General features: G+C 37.4%; 2 protein-coding genes and 1 pseudogene across 2 annotated transcripts; 2 read left to right on the forward strand and 1 right to left on the reverse strand.

The window, feature by feature from the left end:
* Nucleotides 1–8,044: 8,044 nt before the first annotated feature.
* LOC116101100 (olfactory receptor 1S1-like) lies at nt 8,045–9,094 on the forward strand. The gene has a single exon (XM_031384787.1). The coding sequence runs from the start codon at nt 8,106–8,108 to the stop codon at nt 9,051–9,053; it is 948 nt and encodes a 315-aa protein (XP_031240647.1). The 5' UTR covers nt 8,045–8,105; the 3' UTR covers nt 9,054–9,094.
* A 1,752-nt stretch (nt 9,095–10,846) lies between these two features.
* LOC116101421 lies at nt 10,847–13,112 on the forward strand (annotated as a pseudogene).
* A 1,763-nt stretch (nt 13,113–14,875) lies between these two features.
* LOC116101101 (olfactory receptor 9Q2) lies at nt 14,876–15,820 on the reverse strand. Its single transcript, XM_031384788.1, has one exon. The coding sequence runs from the start codon at nt 15,818–15,820 to the stop codon at nt 14,876–14,878; it is 945 nt and encodes a 314-aa protein (XP_031240648.1).
* Between the last annotated feature and the right edge of the window lie 7,002 nt (nt 15,821–22,822).

Below are 22,822 nucleotides of genomic sequence, written 5' to 3' on the forward strand. Positions count from 1 at the left end.
ACCAAGGTCCCATCAGGTGATTTGTATGAGTTTTCAGTTAATGTTTTCCTTCCACCTAAACTTAGGATCTTCTAAAACTTCTACTTTCACTAATTCTGGATATGTGCTACCACCCAACAAGTCCTGGAGTGTGTAGGATACAGAATACAGGAAAGTAGGGACTATTTTGGCCCACTAGGATTCTTCAACTCTCTCCACCTCCTGTGGTGATCCAAAGTGTGACATATTAGGAAAATGGCTTCTTCCAGACTTTTGTCTTCAGAGTTTTATATAAGGTATTGTTTTGGCTAATTCTAGTTTTAGAGTTATATGAGCAGAAGTATTAATGAGAAAATAGTTTCAAACTTTATAGAACTTCATATAAACAGTCATCAGGACAAATATTGACAATCCATTCTTGTCTGCAGGATTCTAGAAACATCATTTAATGACTCAGAAAACTTAAACTCTCACCATCACACCATGCTGGGAAATTTACGTGGGTCTAAAGTGCCCATTTTAAGAAAAAGAATATGAAACTGTATATCAGCTGAAATTGAATTAATTCTTTTAACAGACATTGGAAATGAAAGGTTGGTGGAATAACATAATAAAGCATAATGTAGTAAGTAAAAAATTACCTTCAAGTTAGAGTGCTGTTCTCTGAATTATTTGTATTTATTAAATCAACTTCAGATAAGTAAATCTCCTTAGGCAAAATGAACATATTTATAAGCCATTGGGCTGTAGTGGGATTTGTGTGCCCCTCCCTCTTATACAGAGGCCAATTTATGTAACTGAAGCTTCTTGTTCTTTAGATCCTAAACAACAATAAATCTAAAGTATCATATGATACTTTAACAAGTAATTGCCACAAATACTATCCAGCAATAAGAATTTATGTCCCTCAGGAGAAAGTTCCACATCTTAAAGATAATCCAATAAATGTACTAAGTTATTATGAAAACAGGAATAATAGATGGAAACAAAATTGTGGAAAAGGAAAAATCAGAGCTCTGGTATAGCTGGAAAAGTGAGGACTGCATATAACATATTTGACTAACATTGTAATCTTATCAAATGAGCCTATAAAGTTTGTAGTATAAAACAAGCATTCTCAACAGAAATGCCATTCTTCACGTCCAAATCTAGAATTCTGGAGGTGGGAGGGAATTAGAGATATTGCATTGCTTTCTATAACCTAATTCCATTTACTTCAAAGTATTCCATTTTAGGAGGGTGATATAATAATGGATTGTGCATAAAATATTTAAAAAGTTTTTTGATAATGACTGTTTCATTCTAATAACTCACCATTCACCTCTCATATCCAGCCACCTATTCACAAGTTCTGTAGTCTGTCTTACATTGAACCTACTCTTGTAACTTTCTACTCTTGTACATTAACACTAACATCCATGATTGGAGGCCAGATGATGCAATTTGAACATTCAAAGAGAGTCCCCTGGAGTCAACTTAGATTAATTATTACCCTTGATGGACTGATACAGGCATAGTTTCTCTTTCCACAATAACTGCATGCAAAGTGAATAGATACATGAGTGAATTCTTGAGAAAATGTAACTTGAGGTAGTGCAAAATAGTATACTGCTTTTTTGTTTGTGTTAGTTGCATATATAGGTAACTACTTTCTCCTTACTTCCCTGACATTTGTCATTCCATATGAAATATCAAGAATTAAATTATGATAAAGTTTGTTTTCTAAATGACCAACCTTAATAAAATTAAAAGAGGTAGTGAACAAATTATCAAAAGGAGTGTTTGAGACCCTTTTCTGTGGCTGATACAGAAATTCTGTTGACAGATTGATTGATAGCTTTATTGTCTATCATTTCATTGTTTTAAACCTTAGTCATGAATTCATATGACTGAGTACATGTCATATCTACAGTTATCCCATAGACCATGTTGTTTGCAAGTCAAAGAGGGATAAATGTCCATTGTTTTATTTAATGATAAAAGCCTTCTGCATGTTATAAAGAATATTTAAGTATTAAGAAGAGGGGATCTACTCTGTCTGCCTGTGTCTCTGCCTAATATACCATCAAAGTTCACTCTACATTAGAGTCTCCTATTCTAGGCCTCTCAATATATTGGGGGATATTAAACATCATTTCAATATTAATTTTAAAGTTACAATCATATTTCCAATTTATAGATGTCCCTTAATGAAACAATGTATACAGAAAATGCAGTACATTTGCACAATGCAGTATAATACAACTATTAAAAAATTAATTCATGAAATTTTCATGCAAATGGATGGAACTAGAAAATATCATCCTAAGTGAGGTAACCCAGACACAAAACTATGTACTCAATGATAAGTGGATATTAGCCCCAAAGCTCAGAATACCCAAAATGCAACTCACAGACCATATGAAGCTTAAAAAGAAGGAAGACCAAAGTGTGGATGTATCAATCCTACTTAGAAAGAGGAACAAAATAATCATGGGAAATAGGGGGAGGGAAGGGCCTGTGATGGAAAGAGGTGGAGGATGGAAAAAAGGTCAGGACCAGGTATGGGAAGAAACAGGAGAGAAGTACAGAGGGTCAGCAAATTGAACAGAAATACATAGCAGTGGGGTATGGGTTGGTGGGGTCAACCACTAGAAAGTCCCAGATGCCAGGGAAGCAAGAAGTTTGCAGGATCTAATGTAGATGACAGCAGAAATACCAAACAAAGAGGAGAAAGAATCTATAGAGACCATCCCCAGTAGATAGGCACAAAGCACCCATCCACCTCAAAAATTTTAGCCCAGAATTGTTCCTATCTAAAGGAAATGCAGAGAAAAAATGGACCAGAAACTGAAGGAAAGGCCATTCAGAGAATGCCCCACCTAGGAATTCAACCTACCTGCTGACAGGAAACCCCAGCACTATTGCTGATTCCAAGAAGTGCTTGCTGAAAGGATCCTGGTATAGCTTTTCTCTAAGAGGTTCTGCTAGCACTTGACCAATACAGATGCAGATACTCACAGATAATCATCCAACTGAGACTGGGGACCCCAATAGAAGAGTTAAGAGAAGTACTGAAGGAACTGAAGGGGATTGTAACCCTATAGGAAGAACAACAATATCAACCTGACCACCCAGATCTCCCAGAGACTAAACCACAAACCAAAGAGTGCACATGGAGACATCCATGGCTACAGCTCCATATGGAGCAGAGGGTGGCCTTATCTGGTATCAATGAGAGGGGAGGCCCTTGGTTTTGTGGAGGATGGATACCACAGTGAAAGGGCGTGCAAGAGTGGTGAGAGAGGAATGGAGTGAGTGGGGTGCCTTATAGAGGCAAAGAGGAAAGGGAATTGGGATGATGATTTATTTTGTGGAGGAGAAACTGGTAAGTGGGACATTTGAAAGGTAAGTAATGATGAATATTTTTAACATTTTTATTATTATAAATAAGTACAGTGTGTAGCTGTCTTCATACATACCAGAAGAGGGCTTCAGATCTCATTACTGATGGTTGTGAGCCACCATGTGGTTGCTGAGATTTGAACTCAGAACTTTACTGGCTGAGACATCTCACCAAGGGTTTGCAACCCCATAAGAACAACAATATCAACCAACTAGACCAATGCAGGGACTGAGCTATCAACAAAGGAGTATACATGGCTCCAGCTGCATATGTAGCAGAGGATGGCCTTGCCATACATCAATGGGAGGAGAATTCCATTGTTTTATAAAGGCTTGATAGATGCCCCAGTACAGGGGAATCAAGGGTGGGAGGTGGGAGTGGGTAGGATAGGTAGAGGAACACCCTCATGGAAGCAAAAGGAGGGAAGATGGAATGGGGGTTTCTGGGAGGGAGGGAAACTGGGTAAGGGGATTACATTTGAAATATTAATAAAGAAAATATCTAATAAAAAAGAAGTGTAAATAAATAAATTAACCAATAAAAATAAATAAATAAATAAATAAGAATTTATGCTGACTCTGTTTTCAAATTGCACTTCATGACTCAGTACCATGGTACATGGTTATGCCTCAGACTACAAAAAGAGGCTTCATTTTTTTTGTCAGTTACTTAAAATTAAAGCTTATGTGTACTCAGTGAAGCTTCACATTAACATAGAACATTGTTATAGAAAATACACATTTAATGGCTGAGCAATGGTGGCACATGCCTTTAATCCCAGCACTTGGGAGGCAGAGGCAGGTAGATTACTGAGTTCAAGGCCAGCCTGATCTACAGAGTGAGTTCCAGGACAGCTAGGGCTACACAGAGAAACCCTGTTTGGAAAAAAAATACACATTTATATACGCATACAAAAATTTAATGAGAAAGGCCATGAATTTTAAAGAAATCAAAGGCAAGATATGGGAAGGCATAGGGGGAGGGAAAGAAATAGGAAAATGGTATAATTTTATTATCATCTCAAAAATAAAAGAAGTAATAAAAAATAAAATAAAATTATATTATAGGCTTTATTTCTTTTCCTTATAATTAAGAGTTTAGCTGTCTGAATTACTCTTTCTTCAAACTCTATTCTAATGCTGATATTCTTTCAATGATACAGTGATCATGAACTTCCACTAAAGATGTAATCTCACTAAAGCTATCACCACTGGAAAAATAATGTAAGTCAATTCTCAGGATATTGACTATACTCTTGTTTAGAAGAGAGCATGAAGGAATTAAGAAGAGAATCTCAACATACTCCTATGTTAATGGAAACAAAACCAAGCTGTAACCAATAATTCATTTACCCTAAATAGTAGTGAGTCAGTTAAAAGAAGGACTTCTCAGCATAGAAAGAGGACTTGAAGACAAACAAAGCAAAGAACATTTGCTTATCTATTGCCCTATTCATGTGTGCAAACTATTGTGTTAAAATTACTGTTTGCCTTGAGGAAAACACTTCAAGAGATGTGTTCCCTGAGGACTTTGGAGGAGCTAAATGCCCCATGTGAGTTCAGCATCATGAAAGCATTATCAGAGAAGCCCACTAGGACTATTTGCAGTCTCCACCTCTACAGTCAAAGATACAACAACAGCAACAGAAAACCTTTGAATTTGGATATTTTTTAACTATCATTGAGAGGTGAGAATTTTAGAATTTAACTTGTGTCTTAACCATCTTGTCACCTACCTCAGGGATTCAGAAAATCTTAGGAAGATTGTTGATAAATGGGGGGAGTAGGTTGGAAAGCTGAGGTTAAAGTGAGACATTTAAAATCATAAAATTTCCATTTCTTGGCAAAGCAAACCACCCCAAGATCTACAACAACAGCACCTTCAGCATCGTCTATATGTTAGGTTCAGATACCTGCCACTTTTTTAGCCCATTTGAGTTTTCTTACTGAGTCTCCATTTTGCATGTTTTCCCCCCTCTGATTTTCAAGCTGAGCTTCTCCAAATTAAGGATCCTTCATAAATTTTCCTTTCTCCCTACCATTCAGGTTTCCAAAATCCCAGGTTGATGAGTGACTGTCTTCTCCCCATTGAAAGAACAATTTGAGAGACAATGATTTGAATAAGGACAAGAAAGGTAGAGAGGGGAACAAACAAAGGGAGAAAGGGCAGGAGTAGTACTCAAGTTCTAGTAGGAGAGAAGACAGAGACAAACATCTCAAGAAAAATCATTTAGTCTAATTTTCTCTCTTTCTAGGTGACAATTTGTAAGCTGAAAATATTTATGACCATTTGTAGCCCAAAACTTTTTAGTATAAAGACCTATTTCCAGATTCTTAAAGTCCCATCTTACAATTTCACTTTCACTTTAATTCAAAGCACATGTCTTCTTTCTTGATCTCAGGTCCTACATGTACTAAGGGAAATGGTTAGAGATCATGCAGTGAGCACTCAGGGTTTGTGCCAGGGTATGGTTAGGTTATGTATGATGAGTAGTTAATGGCTTTTCCACAAGTAATCGGAAGCATGTGTAGTCATAGAGTGTGCAGTGAATGTTCAGGGTTTAGGAAATGAATAGACAGAGGTTTTACCTTATGTAGTCAGTCAAGACTCTGCAGTAGGTACCAGGGGCTGGGAAGTGGGCAGTGGGACTTTGTTCTCATTCTTTAACCTCATCTCCCTGAAAACACAATACATTATTGTTACTTTGATTGTTGTTTATTACTCAATCTTCATTACTGGCTTATAGAGTTAAAGAGATATAATGAAATAGAAAAGGAAAAAACACTGAACACAGTTGCCAGGAAGAACTAGTAGTGGGTTCTTTTTATTGAACAGTCCTGAGACTTCAGGGCTTCTTTCAAAACCTCACTTTGGAGACTGGTCAGCAATAACATTTTTGACAAGTGTAATATCTTTTCCCATTGTGCCCTTCATTAGACAACTAACCCATTATGTTATAACATTAGCATCCTTCATCCCAATAGTATGCCTATTAATTGGAGAACTAAGGAGGTGACCTGAGTACAGCCAGATCCTGAAGTCTTATTTAACCTACACAAAGTTCACATAATATCTGTCCTACAATGAGTGGAAATAGAAGCACTTTCTTCAACTATTCACCTTTCCCCAGCCCTTCAATAGTGGGCTAATTATCGTCCACCTTCAGAACTGAGAGGCAAGCCCATGCCTTCAAGTTCATATGTGTACTTAAGTTACTCGATCACCTAAGAATGCTGAATTTCTCCTTTCTTCAGTCAATCTTCAATTACAGTTTTTTTGAAACCTTCCTCCTCTAACTTTTGTAGAATGGAGCACCCTTACAACACTACTTTCTAATAAGGATCCCTAAACTTTAGTTAGTTATGCCTCTGCATACACTTCACCTCAAAGACTCCTCAAATCTGCATCTTCTCAGGTTTAAAGGAAGAAAGTAAAAGTCTTAGGACCATTTTCTACCTTTTGTATTTGTGTTAACATGAGAAGGCTACATATCTGTGTGCTGAAGCATGTGTGTTGAATTGGTGTGTGTGGAAACATAGCATCAACATTGGGCATCATTCTTCAGGAGATATCCAGAGTTTCTTACAGTGATCTGGAGTTTATTGATTCTGCAAGCCTAGTTAATCAGTAATCCAACAAGGATCCTCACACACACACACACACACACACATACATACACACATACACATACACACACATACATACATACATACATACATACATACATACATACACACACACACACAAGAGAGAGAGAGAGAAAGACAGACAGACAGACAGAGATAGAGAGGAGGACAAAGAGGAGGAGAAAGTTGGAGAGTGGGTAAATGAGGAAAAGGGAAAAGGAGAGACAGATAAGAAAGAAAGAGGGAGGAATGAAAACACACACTACTGCTATGACTGTTTTTTGTATGAGTGCAATTAATTAAACTCAGGGCGGTGGTGACGCACGCCTTTAATCCCAACACTTGGGAGGCAGAGGCAGAGGCAGGCAGATTTCTGAGTTCAAGGCCAGCCTGGTCTACAGAGTGAGTTCCAGGACAGCCAGGGATATGCAGAGAAACCCTGTCTTGAAAAACCAAAAAAATAAAAAAATAAAAAAGAACAATTTTGGGCTGGAGAGATGGTTCAGTGGTTAAGAGCACCGACTGCTCTTCCAAAGATCCTAAGTTCAATTCCCAGCAACCACATGGTGGCTCACAACCATCCATAACAAGATCTGACTCCCTCTCTGGAGTGTCTGAAAACAGCTACAGTGTACTTACATATAATAAATAAATAAATCTTTAAAAAAATATTCCCTTAAAAAAATAAATTAAACTCACAGCCACAAGTTTTTCACAGAAAACACTTTAACAACTGATCTACCTCCCTAGCTTTATCTTATGTATTTTAAGTAAATAATTCTATGGCATACTGCATCTTTATAATAAGGGTCACATATCTGTATTCTTAGTTTAGAGACTTAAAATTTAGGGCCCTCTATAAAAATTGTGGTCAGAACATGCTCACTGAGAAGAATTTATTATCCATGTATTGTTAAGGAATTTTCTTAGACATTGCACTGCTAAGATAATTCATTAGTAAGTAGCCCTTCTACATAAACATAGAAGAGATTCTCCTTCATCACCAAAGAAGTATCACTCATAAATTTGCTGCAGAAAAATAATAATATTCAGGGGTTGTTGCTTTGTTTTGGAGAGTATGAAGAGCTTGTGTTTTTCTTCAGATCAGAAGAAATATGAATCAAGGAAACCAAACTACCATCTCTGAATTCATCCTCCTAGGTCTCTCCAACCAGGTTGAGAAGCAAAAACTCATCTTTGTGATTTTCTTGAGTATGTACCTTGTCACTGTGGTTGGAAACAGTCTCATCATTTTGGCCATTGGCTTGGATGTTCATCTTCATACCCCCATGTATCTTTTCCTTGCCAACCTATCTTTTGCTGATATTTCCTCCTCTTCAACCTCAGTCCCCAAAATGCTGATAAATATTCAGTCCAAAAGCCAATCTATCTCCTATGAGGGTTGCATTACACAGATGTACTTTTCTATTGTGTTTGTTGTCATTGACAATTTTCTTTTGGGAGTAATGGCTTATGATCGATATGTGGCAATCTGCCACCCTCTGAATTATATAAACATCATGCACCCACGATTTTGTCTTTTGCTTTCTGTCTGTCCATGGGCTGTAAGCAATATTGTTGCCCTGACACATACTCTTCTGGCCAATCAATTAATATTTTGCAACCACAACACCATCCAACACTTCTTCTGTGACTTAGACCCTCTGATCAAACTTTCCTGCTCAGATGCAATAATCAATGAACTTGTAAAATTTATTTTGGGATTATCAGTCATCACCTTTCCCTTTGCCCTCATTCTCTTCTCCTATGTCTGCATCATCAGAGATGTATTGAGAATTTCATCCACAGAAGGAAAGTGGAAAGCCTTCTCTACCTGTGGCTCTCACCTGACAATTGTATTCCTCTTCTATGGTACCATTGTAGGTGTTTACTTTTTCCCTTCATCCACTCACCCGGAGGACACAGACAAGATTGGTGCAGTACTCTTCACAGTGGTGACACCCATGTTGAACCCTTTCATCTATAGTCTGAGAAATAAGGATATGAAAGGTGCCTTTAGGAAGCTCATCAATAAAAGTCATTTCCTCCCTTTGATGTCATGATTGTCTGAGTTTGATCTACATAACTAGATGATTTAGTCCAGCATTTGTAGAATAGTTTTGATGATCTTTTAATGAACTATTTTGTATATGTCCAATTACTTCCTTCCTTCATCCATCTCTGACTGTTAAGTGTTTTACACATTCTGATATTGGACATAAGATGCATTATCTGCATTGTAAGTAACAAAAAATATAAAGTTGATTACATTGTATACTTCTGCAAGCCTTGGTTCAAATTGTTTATGATTTGCATTTGTTGACTTACATTGCAAGTTTTACACCTACAGGTTTATCTTTTTAATAGAGTACTAGTTCCAGAGCTGAGATATCCATGATTAGGAGAGCATATTGAATGAATAAAGTTGGTTGAATAGAAAAGGTAGAAAATCTGAGAAGAGTTGGTAACAGGGAACAAATATCATTGAACTACGTTGAATGAAAAATTAAAAACTAAAAATAAATAAACAAATTTAAAAGAATGGGAGTGGTTTAACCAAATCAAATCAAATACATAATGGGTCAAGAGTTTTGGTATTTCCTGGTCCCTGCTAGTCACATACCTACTTTAGACCATTTACTTTTTAGTATACTCTCAGCAAAAATAGGTTTTTCATCAACTTAAGTTAATTAGAGTAGGTTTTTGATCAAAATTCAAACTGTTAAACATTTATTAGGTTAGGGAAGATTTCAATCAAGATTTTTATCATTGTCTTCAAAACCTCACCAGGAACAGCAATTCAACCTCTCCAAAATCTAGGTACATATATTTGAAAATATTCTTGATTGTCTAGGAAATATGACTTAAATTGGTTTATATCTATGTGGGCCTAGCATACTATTCTATATACTCTGGCTTAGAGTTCCTGTACAATTTTAAATACTACACCTCATTTACAGTGAGTTCCAAGAAGACCAGTAATAGAGTTTTGTATAAGTTTCAAGTTTCCCTAAGAATGTACAATTGAAAAAAATAGTGTTATAAATTCCCATAATTACCTTCATAAATTCTCATTATAAAAAGGCATGGATTTGTGTCTAATCATTTATATGTTCCTGAATCATTCTTCAGCTTGCCATTTTCAACAAACATCCATGGACAACTTTCTATTTACCAGTCTCTAGATGTCTTCCAAAAGATTAAAGGAATGAATAACATACAGGATGGGGTGATGAAGTGGTAAGAAAGGTAATATGAGAGGAAGTATAAAGAGGATAAAGACACCCTGAGGAGAGAAATTACATATACAAATACATTATGTACACACATACATATATATATATATAAATATACATACATATACATACACACACACACATATATATATATACATTCATCTTAAGTATCATAATAGTTTCCTGAATATATTTATGTGTCAATTTTTGAATTAAGTGGTTTAAATTTGTGGGTATTATGGCATATGAAATAAACTTCAGTAATGCAATTATAAAATCAGAATACAATTTTGATAGTATAAAAATAATTCCTAAAATATACATAATTCAACATTTTAAAATTTTGCAAACTAGTTAGAAATAATAATTATTATTATTTCCTGGAAAATTCTGAATGCTTTAAGTGATTATTTAAATATTAGAGGAAAAGAACAATTAGAGTTAAAATAAGATCTAAATATCTTGGACTTCAAAATTAGGACAGTTGAATGGGTCATATATCAAAATGTCCCATAGTAGAAAGCCTACAGTATGAGTATATGTCTTCTCTGGGTCATTTCAAAGAAGCTCAAATGTGGCCATCCAAATTGAGTGTTATCATACTCAATGTAATGGCGGACATGGAGAGTGACATGATGGATTTGTCTCTTTTTGTACTGAAATAGACACTCCTATGATTATGTATAAACATGTTCAAACTTTTTACATTTTTCTGATTTAAACACTACTATACTCATGGTAAAAATAGTAACTGAATACACTTAATTCCCCAGGTCTCAAAAAAGAAAACAAAACAAAACAAAGCAAGATTTAAAGATCAGACTAGGTCAATGATTGCCCAGTAGCACAATGTTTAATACCTGATTATGGAGGAAGCTTTTATCAAGGAAGTAGATGGAAAGAAATTTGGAAGATAGTAGCTCATAAGATGTAACCCTGCTTTCTTAAAGAATTCAAACATTTCCTTACATCTTGTAAATGAATATATAAGAGAGACTGTAAATTCTGTAACAATGTTTTGTCACATTTATGAGGGACCTTAAAGTTCCTCAACAAACTTCTATCAAGCACTGAAATCAAGAATATAATTAAAATCCAGATGCCACTAAAGAAAACTACAAAACTGTAAAGCATTGGAGAAAAAATGTATAGGGCATGAAGGTTCAAAATAAATGAAGAGAGACTCTGAATACCTGAGACCAGAACCTGTCTCCTCTGCCACTTTCTTGCTACTCAAATTCTAAGTCACACCACCTTTCTGGGCCTTAGTTTGTTCTTTGCTTTGAAGGCCCTCTTATTCTTTGCTAAGTGGAAGAAATACAATTGATTTTAATTATAATCTTTCAGGGAAGTAAAATGAATGACACATGTAAAGCTTTTGACATAGTACCCTATATATGGTGAAGACACATTATCTCAAGAGTTGTTAAGTAATTATTGATGTGCTTCCCACTTCTGTTACAAGTGTCTTCATCCAAAATGAATATCTGGGCTGGGGATTATCCATCCCAAATATTTCCAAAATAAAGAGACATACTGCTCTCTCTACCCATGACTATTGATTATGATTAACAACATGGTTAGTCACTATAGTAACCTATTAATAGAGGCTGAACTTACTAAGAACTTTCCCACTACTCATGGGTTACTAATTATTTCATGGATAAATGAGATACATACATACATTCATACATATATAAATACATACATACATACATACATACATACATATGCACATACAATCATACCTGGCTCAGGTAAGTGCTCAAAGCACCTACTACAGAAGATTATGTAGACAGGGAATATTTGCATAGGATATACCATATAAGGTCACTACCCTAATCCACAGTGTCGTCTATGCTAAGACAGGAGCAAAAGCAGATGCATGTACTCTGATATTTTTCATCAGTGCAATTTTCCCCTCATTCTCTCTGAGGATACATACCACCAAACATTCTCATAATCTACACATCATCAGTGTATGATCAGCTTCTAACTTTGTATTTACTCCACAATGACAAGAATAATAAAAGATACCTTTATAAGAGTATACCACCTGCCACAAAGTCTGAAAATTCTGAACTTGGGTAAATTTGGTCAGTAGGACATCAAATCTTGCAAATAGATTTAACCAGGATCTATGACACTATCAATGCCCACCAGTGGTTAGAGATTGTACAGTCAATTATGGAAGCCCTTAGAAATGTGATGAGGAGACAGGCCTTTGCCCTGGACTCTCAAGGTTATAACTCCATAATCATAGATGATACCACAGACTTTGCCAGGCTTAATGTGGAAGAGTCTGTGAAAGCTGTGTTGTACTAAGAATAGCAAGTTGACTTCACCACAAGAATGGTTCTTTCCAGGAATCAGCCTCAGGAGCCCTGGATGTTTCTTTGAACAGGTTTAGTTTCTTATCAGAACCTACCCCAGTCCTGCCAATCCTCAGCAATGAGGTACATTGTAAAGTTTTATCTTTAGAGACTGTGTTGAATATCCTTGGAGCTGTTTTAATTTCTATTGATAACTTTGGTTGGAACAATCAGTATTATCAGCTAGTTTTGTCAATGACTGGACTCATAACACAGGTAGCAAAGTGGGTGCTGTGACATACACCATATTCCTTTGTACCACTGGCCTCTAGCTGAAGTGATGCACTTGGGATTTAAGGAAAACTTCCAATCCCATAATGTCATTTGCTATCTGTAGAATGTGCTCGTTCTTTCCACCCCAAACAAGGAATCAGTGATGGGGAATCAGGATAAGCTGACGGGTGGTGAAATATTTCCTGATGGGAAGCTTGCCAATGCTACATTTTTCCATATGTGCAATATCCACTGCATGAGGACAGCATTCACTGAGAAATCATCTTACATGTTTGTGTGAAACTCTTTTAAGTTCTGATGTCTCCTTTCAAAGAAAGGAATGGGCATGGAGTACAGTATGAACTCAAGGAAGCTCATGAGCTGAGGGATGGCCATGTATCTCTCTTGCTGTACATCCCAATCCTGTGCAAAAATGTCAAATGCAGAATGCATCTATTTTTGTTCTTTTATGATAGCTCCTGAAAATATGAGATGGTTATTGTGATTTCAGGTTTAAAAAGCCCTGGTTCATTTATTCAATAAATATTTAATTGAATTCATAAACTGTTTCATCTAAGGCTGTTTCTAGAAACTTCATATCTTGGTCTTACAAGTACATTATAAGTTTGTCCTTGTATCAAAAATACATTTTTTAAATACAATATCTTTTTTCTTTTTATTATTTTAGAATTTTATACATACCTATAATGGGTTTAGATCAAATTTACCCTCCTTTCTATTTGGTCCCTCCCCTAGAATTTCTTAATTAAAACAAAACTATTACACCTGTGGTAGTTACATAATTTCTCCTTTCATTGATTTTATTGACTCTTTTTAAATCATTTTTGGCAATGTAAGTTTCAAAACTAAAAAGAAAAAATAGTGCTTTGGACTATCTTCTACCACTACATGTTAAATGTTTATATTTCTTCATGAAATTGGGGGGGGGGAGGCAAGTAAAATAACAGTAAATTCCAGGTTGAATGATTTAGTTTTGGCAATAGATCATAGCTAGAGGAAGTAGAAAGAGCAATTAAGAGCTCAACACCTGGTTGACTAGAAGCTCTACTTTTCTACTTGGCCTGACCTGGATAAAATACTTAAGTGTCACATGGAGTGTGTGTGTGTGTGTGTGTGTGTGTGTGTGTGTACATGTATTTGTGTGTGTATTTGTGTGTGCACAAGATATGTGTCTCTGTATCAGTGTATTTATGTACAGATATACAGTTGTATGATTACATATATATATCTAGAACAGTAATACTACAGTACACCTCACAAATACAGCTAAACATTTAAAACAAAAATTCCTATCACAGACTTTTGTAATTCCTGCAAATTTATGTTTAGAAAATCATTAGTTACTACTACTACTACTACTACTACTACTACTACTACTACTACTGCCAATACTTCTACTACTACTTTATTTCACTATGATCATTCAAGTACTACAAAACAAGGAAGTAAAGAAATTCAAAGTTCTTAATGATAAACCTTGAAGAATCCCTCTGAAACAGAGTATCTGTATGTCCAGATAGTTTTGTGATTGTTCTCCAAATATTTTGCCTAGTCATCATGTACTTATTGTGTCAAGAAATCTACTGCATTCAGTACATACTAGTGAAAGACATAGCCATAATGAGTGAACCTTAAAAATATAATTCAATCAAATGAATTAATCTACTCAGTTGTTAGGAAATTTAAATGCCGATGAATTTGGAAGACAATGGTCTTTTTGAAACCTGAGAATGATTCATTTATGTAATAAATTTTCACTGAATAGTTTTTATTTTTGATTTTTTATTTGTTATGTACAGGGAATAACAAAATATTATGTTCTCATGTCATCTATTGTCCAACTGTGAATATAGGTCAATATCATACATATAAAATATTCTCATAATTCAAACAATGACAAGAAGTACATAAAATAATAGGTCAGAAAGTAAAGATGGGATGTTTTAGTCCAACTTTGAGTTCAGGAAAGCCTTCCAAAATGAGTGACATTTAAGAAAAACAAAAGTAGAAACAAAAGAAAGATATTGCTTTATAAAAGAGTAACTAGGGTGTCCTGAAAATCTTTGATCTACTCAGAGATTTCATAATGGCCTCTTTTACCTCTTTATTCCTGAGGCTATAGATGAGTGGATTCAGTAATGGGGTCACCACTGTATAGAACACAGATACAACTCTGTCCCTCTCTGAGAACTGGTCTGTATTATCTCTCAAGTACATGAAAATAAGAGTACCAAAGAAGAGAGCTACAGCAGTGAGGTGGGAGGTACAGGTAGAGAAAGTTTTGGCTCGGCCTCCAGCTGAGCGGATCTGCATGATAGCCACAATGATAAACAGATAGGACACAGAGATCACCACAATGCAAGCAGGCATGACAAAAATGGCAAAGACAATTATCACCACCTCCTGGATGTAGCTGTCCCCACATACGAGTTTTAACAGTGGGGGAAGGTCACAAAATATGAAATTGATCTCATTGTTTCCACAGAAGGAGAGAGTGAAGGCTGTAACAGTCCGAATAAAGCCACTGGAAAAACCAGCCACATATGCTCCAGTTACCAAACCTACACGGGCCTTCTCAGTCATGATGGTGACATAAAGCAATGGTTGGCACACAGCCACATAGCGGTCATAGGCCATGATTGCCAAGAGGTAGCAGTCAATGGAAGCAAAGAAGGTAAAGAGGAAGAATTGAACTGCACAGCGAATTTGAGAAATGGTTGAGCCATGTTCCCACAGCACAGCCAGCATCTGAGGGATGATGACAGAGGAGTAGCAGATGTCCACAAAGGAAAGGTGGCTGAGGAAGAAGTACATTGGTGTTTGAAGTCTGCGATTCTTCTGGATTAGAATGATCATTCCTGTATTCCCCAGCAGAGTGGATACGTAGAAACTCAAAAATAAAAGGAAGAGAGGGAGCCTCCACTCAGGATGTTCAGTGAATGCAGTCAGAAAGAACTCAGTCACAAAGGAGTAATTCCTCCCAGCCATCCATGTACAAGTTTACCTGTGAGGGCTAAGACAAGATGGAAAGAGAGGACCTCACAATAGAAGAATAAGTCATTTCAAGTAGTAATGTGTAAATTAAGTCTCTGATATGTAGTCTTTTACTACAGCAAAGTTTGTAGACTAAGGAAAAATTAAAGAAATACAGATCTTACACTAAGATAAAATGTGATGGATACTTCTATCATAGGAGGCATGGAGAGTAGTGGCCCTAGGACTGACAACCCAGATCTGGTACAATTGCTCTCCAATTAGCTACATGATGTTATATGGAACACTTAACCTGTCTAATCTATCCATATGCTTATGAAATGATGTGCTAATTAATTATTCCTATCTGAAAATACTTCAGGATCAACAACGGAGAAGAGTCTGGGGAAAAGGAGTCCCAGTGACAGACCCAAATTGGGATCCAGTTAAAGGGGAGACCCCAAGGCCTGATACTATTACTAATGTTATGGTATGTTTACAAACAGGAGCTTAGCATGGCTACCCTCCAAAATGCCCAACAAGCAGCTGAAAGAGGCAAATGCAGATATTTACACCCAACCAACAGGCAGAAGCTGGTGACCTCCATGGTTGAATTAGGGAAAATCTGAAATAAGCTGAGGAGGAGGGTGATCTTATAGGTAGACCAGTTATCTCATCTAACCTAGATCCCTGAGATTGTTCAGACACTGATTCACCAGCTGATATGAGGCTCTCAAGAATTGTACAGCAGTGGACTGCTGAGTCTTGACTCAGTGAGAGAAGATGCACCTAACCCTCAAGAAACATGAGAAGCCAAGGAGTGGGGAGGTCTGTGAGGTGGGAAGGGTAGAGAGATCCTCTTGGAGACCTGGGGCAAAGCGGGACGTATGGTATGTGGAACAGGCAGAGGGTGACCCAAATGGGGTTAAAAACTAGACTGTAAAAAAAAAAAGAAAGAAAGAAAAAAAGAAAACCAGGTTAAAGAAAAAAAATACATACACACACATACATACATACATACATACACACATATATAACCAGATGTAGAACATTAGAAAGCTAAAATTTCCACATAGGCTTAGAGTTCCTTCTTTAAATTTTTTAATGAGCTTCTTTTGTTAGTTTCTTTTCAGTTAATTTTAACTTTCAATAATTGGTGTGACATTATGCAACATTTGTTTCATAATAATAATGTAATTACTAATTGAATTAATCTTTCAAGTGAAAGTAGAATGTGAATAATCAGAAATACGATGCCTAAATATTATATCACAAAGAAAAAGAGGGGCTTTAGGATTCCTAGATCCTAGAATCCTAAGTTTTAGGTGTATGTAAACTTATATTTCTGTAGCATACACCACCAAAAAGCCCTAGAGAAGTTCTACTCTCAACAGGATATTGAGAAATTCAGATTCATTTATTTTCATATAGGTGAATTACAAAAGACATAGGTTAATACTTATCTAACAAATACTCACAAATATATACTTATGTATAACTTTGTATCTAAGTTCCCAAAACTTGTGTGCCCAAGATTTTTGTATAAATAACATAATGAGAGCTTATCACATTGATAATTTTGTATGTTCTATTTGATCACCAACAATAGAAGAATATACACCACATAATTTCTTCTTAAGGGTATGTGGAATCTTTTAATTCATTGAAAAGTATTCTTTCTACTTGTGGTATACCTTTTAGTAAAATTACATTCATTAACTAGAGAAGTTCTTTCACTCTGCTTATCCAAATAAGCATTTTATATTCCACAAACAAAACAGTATGATCCAAAAGAAAAATCTATTACTAATCATCAAGGGTTTGTGCTTGTAGAAATATTTCTGTTTTCAGTTCATCAGTATGAATTTGGTAACAAAGAGCTGCTGTACTAATTCAAGCTGGCTGGAAATAAAGACTGTATAGAAAAATGCATGCAAACACACAGGGACATTAACCTTGTAACCAAGATAGCAAACATAAGCTTCTACAGGTTTCTAACAAAACCCCATGAGGATTGATTGATTATTTTCAAAACCCCTATTGAAGGTTGTTTAATAATGAATATACATATTTGAAAGGAAAAAAAACCAAAAGCTTTTGCAACCTAGTATTGATGAAAACTAATGGGGAAGTCTAAAATGAATGGATTTGGGAGTCCTTGAAAAATTTCTACAATGGTGCTGTAAAGAATGACTTTGGTGGTTAAAACTAGAAATGCTGCTAAAGCCAGGCCAGTGTTGAGCTGAGCTGATTCCCAACCACTGAAAATAAAGAAAAAAATAGATGTACAAATGGTGAGCTGTTTTTACCTGATTCTGCTAGCACCTTTCTTCTTGTTGTGGTATTTCTACTTGTGACCTACCATTTCAGGTAATTACGGCATCCAGTTCAGAAGGCAGGGCCTTGAGCAAGACATCTTCCTTCCTGTATTTATTTCCCATGCCTTTCTTTCTCTTTTCTAAATGTGCAGCATTTTCTAATCATCATTGTATTATGGATGAGATGGGATACAGTCAATTCTTTTATGTTTTAATCTCACTCTCTCTTTCCTCTCAGCATGATCAAACAATATATCCCTGAATCTAGTTTCCTATAATTGCCTCAGACTTCTCACTCGATAGCAAGGCTTAGGAGATCGTCATGTGCCCCTAAGCTTCTTATTTGAACCATTGTGAATATACGATGCTTGGTATGCATCTTATAGTCAGTATGAAAATGGTACAGTTTAATTAGCTTCTGGGGTGACTCTCCAGGGAAGATGATTTGGGGACTTCCTAATGAGGTGTCTAATATCTTCAAAAGTTGCTCTCTAATTTCAAACTCTCAAATCCCCAAACCATGCCATGCTATCTCTCAGCAGTGTATACTGGAACTGGTTAATAGACTTGTCTAATTACTTTGTACCAAAAGGAATCTATTTTTGAAGGTCTGTATATTTCATTTTGATGCTACCCTAGCTAGCTATGACTTGTTCACAAATGATATTGTTTCTTAAGCATGAGCTTGTGCTTGCCTTAACCAAGACATAATAGAATATGTGACTTTTAAAGTTCATCATTTACTGAATATGATTAAAGCATGGTATGAATATGATCAAAGCATGGCAGGGCATGTGTGATGTCAACACCTATAATTCCAGAATACAGGGAGTAGAGGTAGGAAGACTTCTGGAAATTGAAGGCCAGACAAGAATACACAAATGACATTAAGACTTAGTTCAAGAGAAAACAGAGAAGAGAGATAAGGTTGATAGGTCATATGAAACTCATTATTTTGTAAAACTGGTGTATTTTTATTTGACAAAAGCAGAGACTAAATCATGAGGAGTCCCAAAAATATTATGGAGCTCAGGAGTTAGGAGGCAGTGATTTAACTTTCTATTATAAAACAGAAAATCCTAAGGGTGACTGTACCCTTCATCACAACTTTGGTTCTAAAAATTAAAAGGAAATGAGAAACTCTTATTATTTATTAATTTATTTATTTACATCCCAAATGGGTCCCCTCCTGGTCCCCTTTCACAAAGTTCTTACCACCTCCCTTTTGCCTCTGAGAGGATAAGCACTACCCTCACCCCAGGTATACTTAATACCCTGGTGCATCACGTCTCTGTTTGACTAGTCTCATCCTGTCCCACTAAGGCTAGACATGGCATCCCTCTGCTACATATGTGTCTAGGGCCTCAGACTAGCACATGCATGTTGTTGAGTTGATGCCTTAGTCTCTGAGAGCTCCCATGCATCCAGGTTAGTTGACACTGTTGGTCTACCTATGGATTTGTCATCTTTAGGGCCTTCAAATCCTTTTCTTACTTCTTCCATAGGGATCCTCAACCTTCGTTCAATGTTTATCTATGTTTAGCTGCAAGTATCTCAGTCAGGTGATGTGTAGAGAGGCTCTCAGAGGGATACTATGCTAGGTTCCTATCTGCAAGCACAGCATAGCATCATTAATAGTGTGAGGAATTGGTACCTGCCGATAGGATGGGTCTCAAAATGGGTCAGTCACTAGTTGGTCATTTCTTCAGTCCCTTCCCCATCTTATTTTTTAATTTGATGTCATCTTTATTTACATTTCAAATATTATCTCCTTTCCTGGTTTTCCCTTCAAATATCCCCTATCCCACCTCACCTTCCCCTGCTCAACAACTCACCTACTCCAGCTTCCCTGTCCTGGCATTCCCCAACATTGGGGCATCCAGTCTTCACAGGACCAAGAGCTTCTCCTCCCATTGATGTCCAACAAGGCCATTCTCTGCGAAATATACAGCTGGAGCCATGGATACCTCACATGTACTCTTAGGTTGGTGGTTTAGTTCCGGGGAGCTCTGGGAGTACTGGTTGGTTCTGAAAGACCCTGGAGCTCGGGAGACCCTCACTCAAGTCTTGGGATTACATGACCAGCCAATAACTCATGAGAGACCAATCTTGCTGCAAGCGCACGAGGTTTATTTGGGATAGGCCGGTACCAGGATTGAACCTGTAACCTTGCAGGCCAGAGGGGTTCGACCCAGAGTACAAGGAGTAAGGGGTATTTAAAGGGAAAAACAACAAACCAGGGGGAGTGAGGGGGAATTCTAACCCAAGGTATTCAGTCAGTTAGGGAGGGGAACATATTCCTTCTACGAATGTAATCTTCATCTATCGGTTGGCAGGGTGGAGAGCCTCAGCAGGGCGGAGAGTCTCATAAACCAGTAGACCTTCATTCCTAGTTCTGCCCTCATTGTGGATCAGTCAGGAAGGGCAGGTCTCAGGAACCAGAGCTCTCAGGCTCTGAGTTAGCCAAGTTCCTGGAACTGGCAGTCTACATTCTTGGCTAGTTACAGTGGTTTTCTATGCCCTTTTAGGTAAAGGTTATACATTATACATTTCTACTGATACGTTTCTATTAAATGCTCTTATTTTAAAATTCTAAAATTCTCCCACCTTTCAGTTCATATTGTTGTTCCTCCTATGGGGGTTGAAATCCCTTCATTCTTTCAGTTCTGTATCTAGCTCCTCCATTAGGGACCCTGTGCTCAGTCCAATGGTTGGCTAAGAAAATCTACCTTTGTATTTGTCAGACACTAGAAGATCCTCTCAGGAGACAGCTATATCAGGCTCCTGTCAGCAAGCACTTCTTAGTATTCACAATAGTGTCTGGGTTTGGTAACTGTATATGGGATGGAACACCAGGTGGGGCAGTGTCTAGGTGGCCTTTTCTTCAGTCTCTGCTCCACATTTGCCCCTGTATCTCCTACCATGGGTATTTTGTTCTCCCTTCTAAGAAGAACCAAAGTAACCATACTTTGGTCGTCCTTCTTGAGTTTCATGTGGTCTCTGAATTGTATCTTGCCTATTCCAAACTTGTGGGCTAAAATCAACTTATCAGCGAGTGCATTTCATGTGTGTTCTTTTGTGCTTCAGTTGCCTCACTCAGTATGATATTTTCTAGTTCCACCCATTTGCCTAAGAACTTCATGAATTTATAAGATTAAGTTTTCAAGCAGTACTGTGGGAACTTAGCCATTGGTTAGACTCAGCGGGAGGCCAGTTCCTAAGAACCCAGAAACAAGAGAACCAAGATGACCTGGCCCAAGAACCCAGAAACAACCTGGCCCAAAACAATTGCCAGGTGGCTAGCCTGCCCCTAGACCCAAGCACAAGCCAGCACCAATCAGAAACCACCCCATACCTTCCCTTTGCCCCAGTCTTCTCTTTTGCCCCAGCAACTGTACAGGAATAAAAAGCTGCCTAAGACCTTGCTCAGGGCCAGACTCCTCTACCTCTGCAAGGGATAAAAAGCGTCTTGCAGATTGCATCAAGTCCATGTCTTGGTGGTGTTTGGGGTCATCGTTCCCAGGATTTGAGTATGGGGGTCCCTCCAGGAATCTCACAAATTCATTGTTTTTAATAGCTGAGTAGTACTCAATTGTATAACTGTACCACATTTTCTGTATCCATTTGTCTATTGACAGACATCTGGGTTCTTTCCAGCTTCTGGCTATTATAAATAAGGCTGCTATTGAAAGACCCCTGTGGGGGGAGACCCCCACTCAAATCTTGGGAGGACATGCACCCAAGGAATCATGAGAGACCATCTTAATGTAAACACATGAGGCAGTTTAATATCAGAGCTCCGGATCAACACATATCTCATGCAGGAGATAGAGGAATTGACCATGAGGCTCAGGGGTTAGGGGTTTATATAGGAAAAAGGTCTGAGGGAACAAAGGAATTGGTGTGGCTATACATGATTGGCTATTTCAAATATCAGCTAGTGTACATGCAGATCAGGGTGGAAAATTCCTAAGGGTGGTAATCTGAGTCAACAGAGCATCTGGCTGACCTTAAACCATATCTAAGAGGACCAGATGACCCATTACTCAGTTGGGTCATGCCAGGGCCACCCGGACATCTCTTTGCATGCTTTCTCCTCCACATCTTCCCAGCCTGCTAGTTCCCAGAATGTACCAACAGCTTGCCTGCCCCTGCCCAGGCCCATCTGGACATGCTCGACCTTGGTCCACTGTGTTTTCCTCAAACCTGCAATTTTCTCATTAGCCAGCACAAGTCTTAAATTTAACTCTTTCACTATGAACATAGTGGAGCATGTGTTCTTTATTATATATTGGAGCATCTTCTGGATATATGTCCAGGAATGGTATAGCTAAGTCCTGAGAGCTAATATGCAATATATAGAAAGAACTCAAGAAGTTATACTGCAGAAAACCAAATAACCCTATCAAAACTGGCATACAGAGCTAAACAAAGAATTCTCAGCTGAGAAATACCAAATGGCTGAGAAGCACCTAAAGAAGTGTTCAACATTCTTAGTCATCAGGTGCCAGGCCCACTCCAGTAGAGTCTTCGTGACAAGCCCAAAAACTTGGCCACAAACCTGAGGTGGACAGCTTCAGAGAGGCTAGTCTCCTGGTATTCTTTGACATCTCCAAACTTGGATGTGTTTCCAGATTTGTCCTTACATTAGTTGATGGAAGGTCTCACATGCTAGGTGCCCCCCAAGATATGATTTACT

Source organism: Mastomys coucha, unplaced genomic scaffold (genome assembly GCF_008632895.1).
Source record: "Mastomys coucha isolate ucsf_1 unplaced genomic scaffold, UCSF_Mcou_1 pScaffold21, whole genome shotgun sequence".
Lineage (NCBI taxonomy): Eukaryota > Metazoa > Chordata > Mammalia > Rodentia > Muridae > Mastomys > Mastomys coucha.

Coding starts and splice junctions, on each gene's coding strand:
- LOC116101100 (XM_031384787.1), top strand. CDS start 8,106: ATGAATCAAGGAAACCAAACTACCATCTCTGAATTCATCCTCCTAGGT.
- LOC116101101 (XM_031384788.1), bottom strand. CDS start 15,820: ATGGCTGGGAGGAATTACTCCTTTGTGACTGAGTTCTTTCTGACTGCA.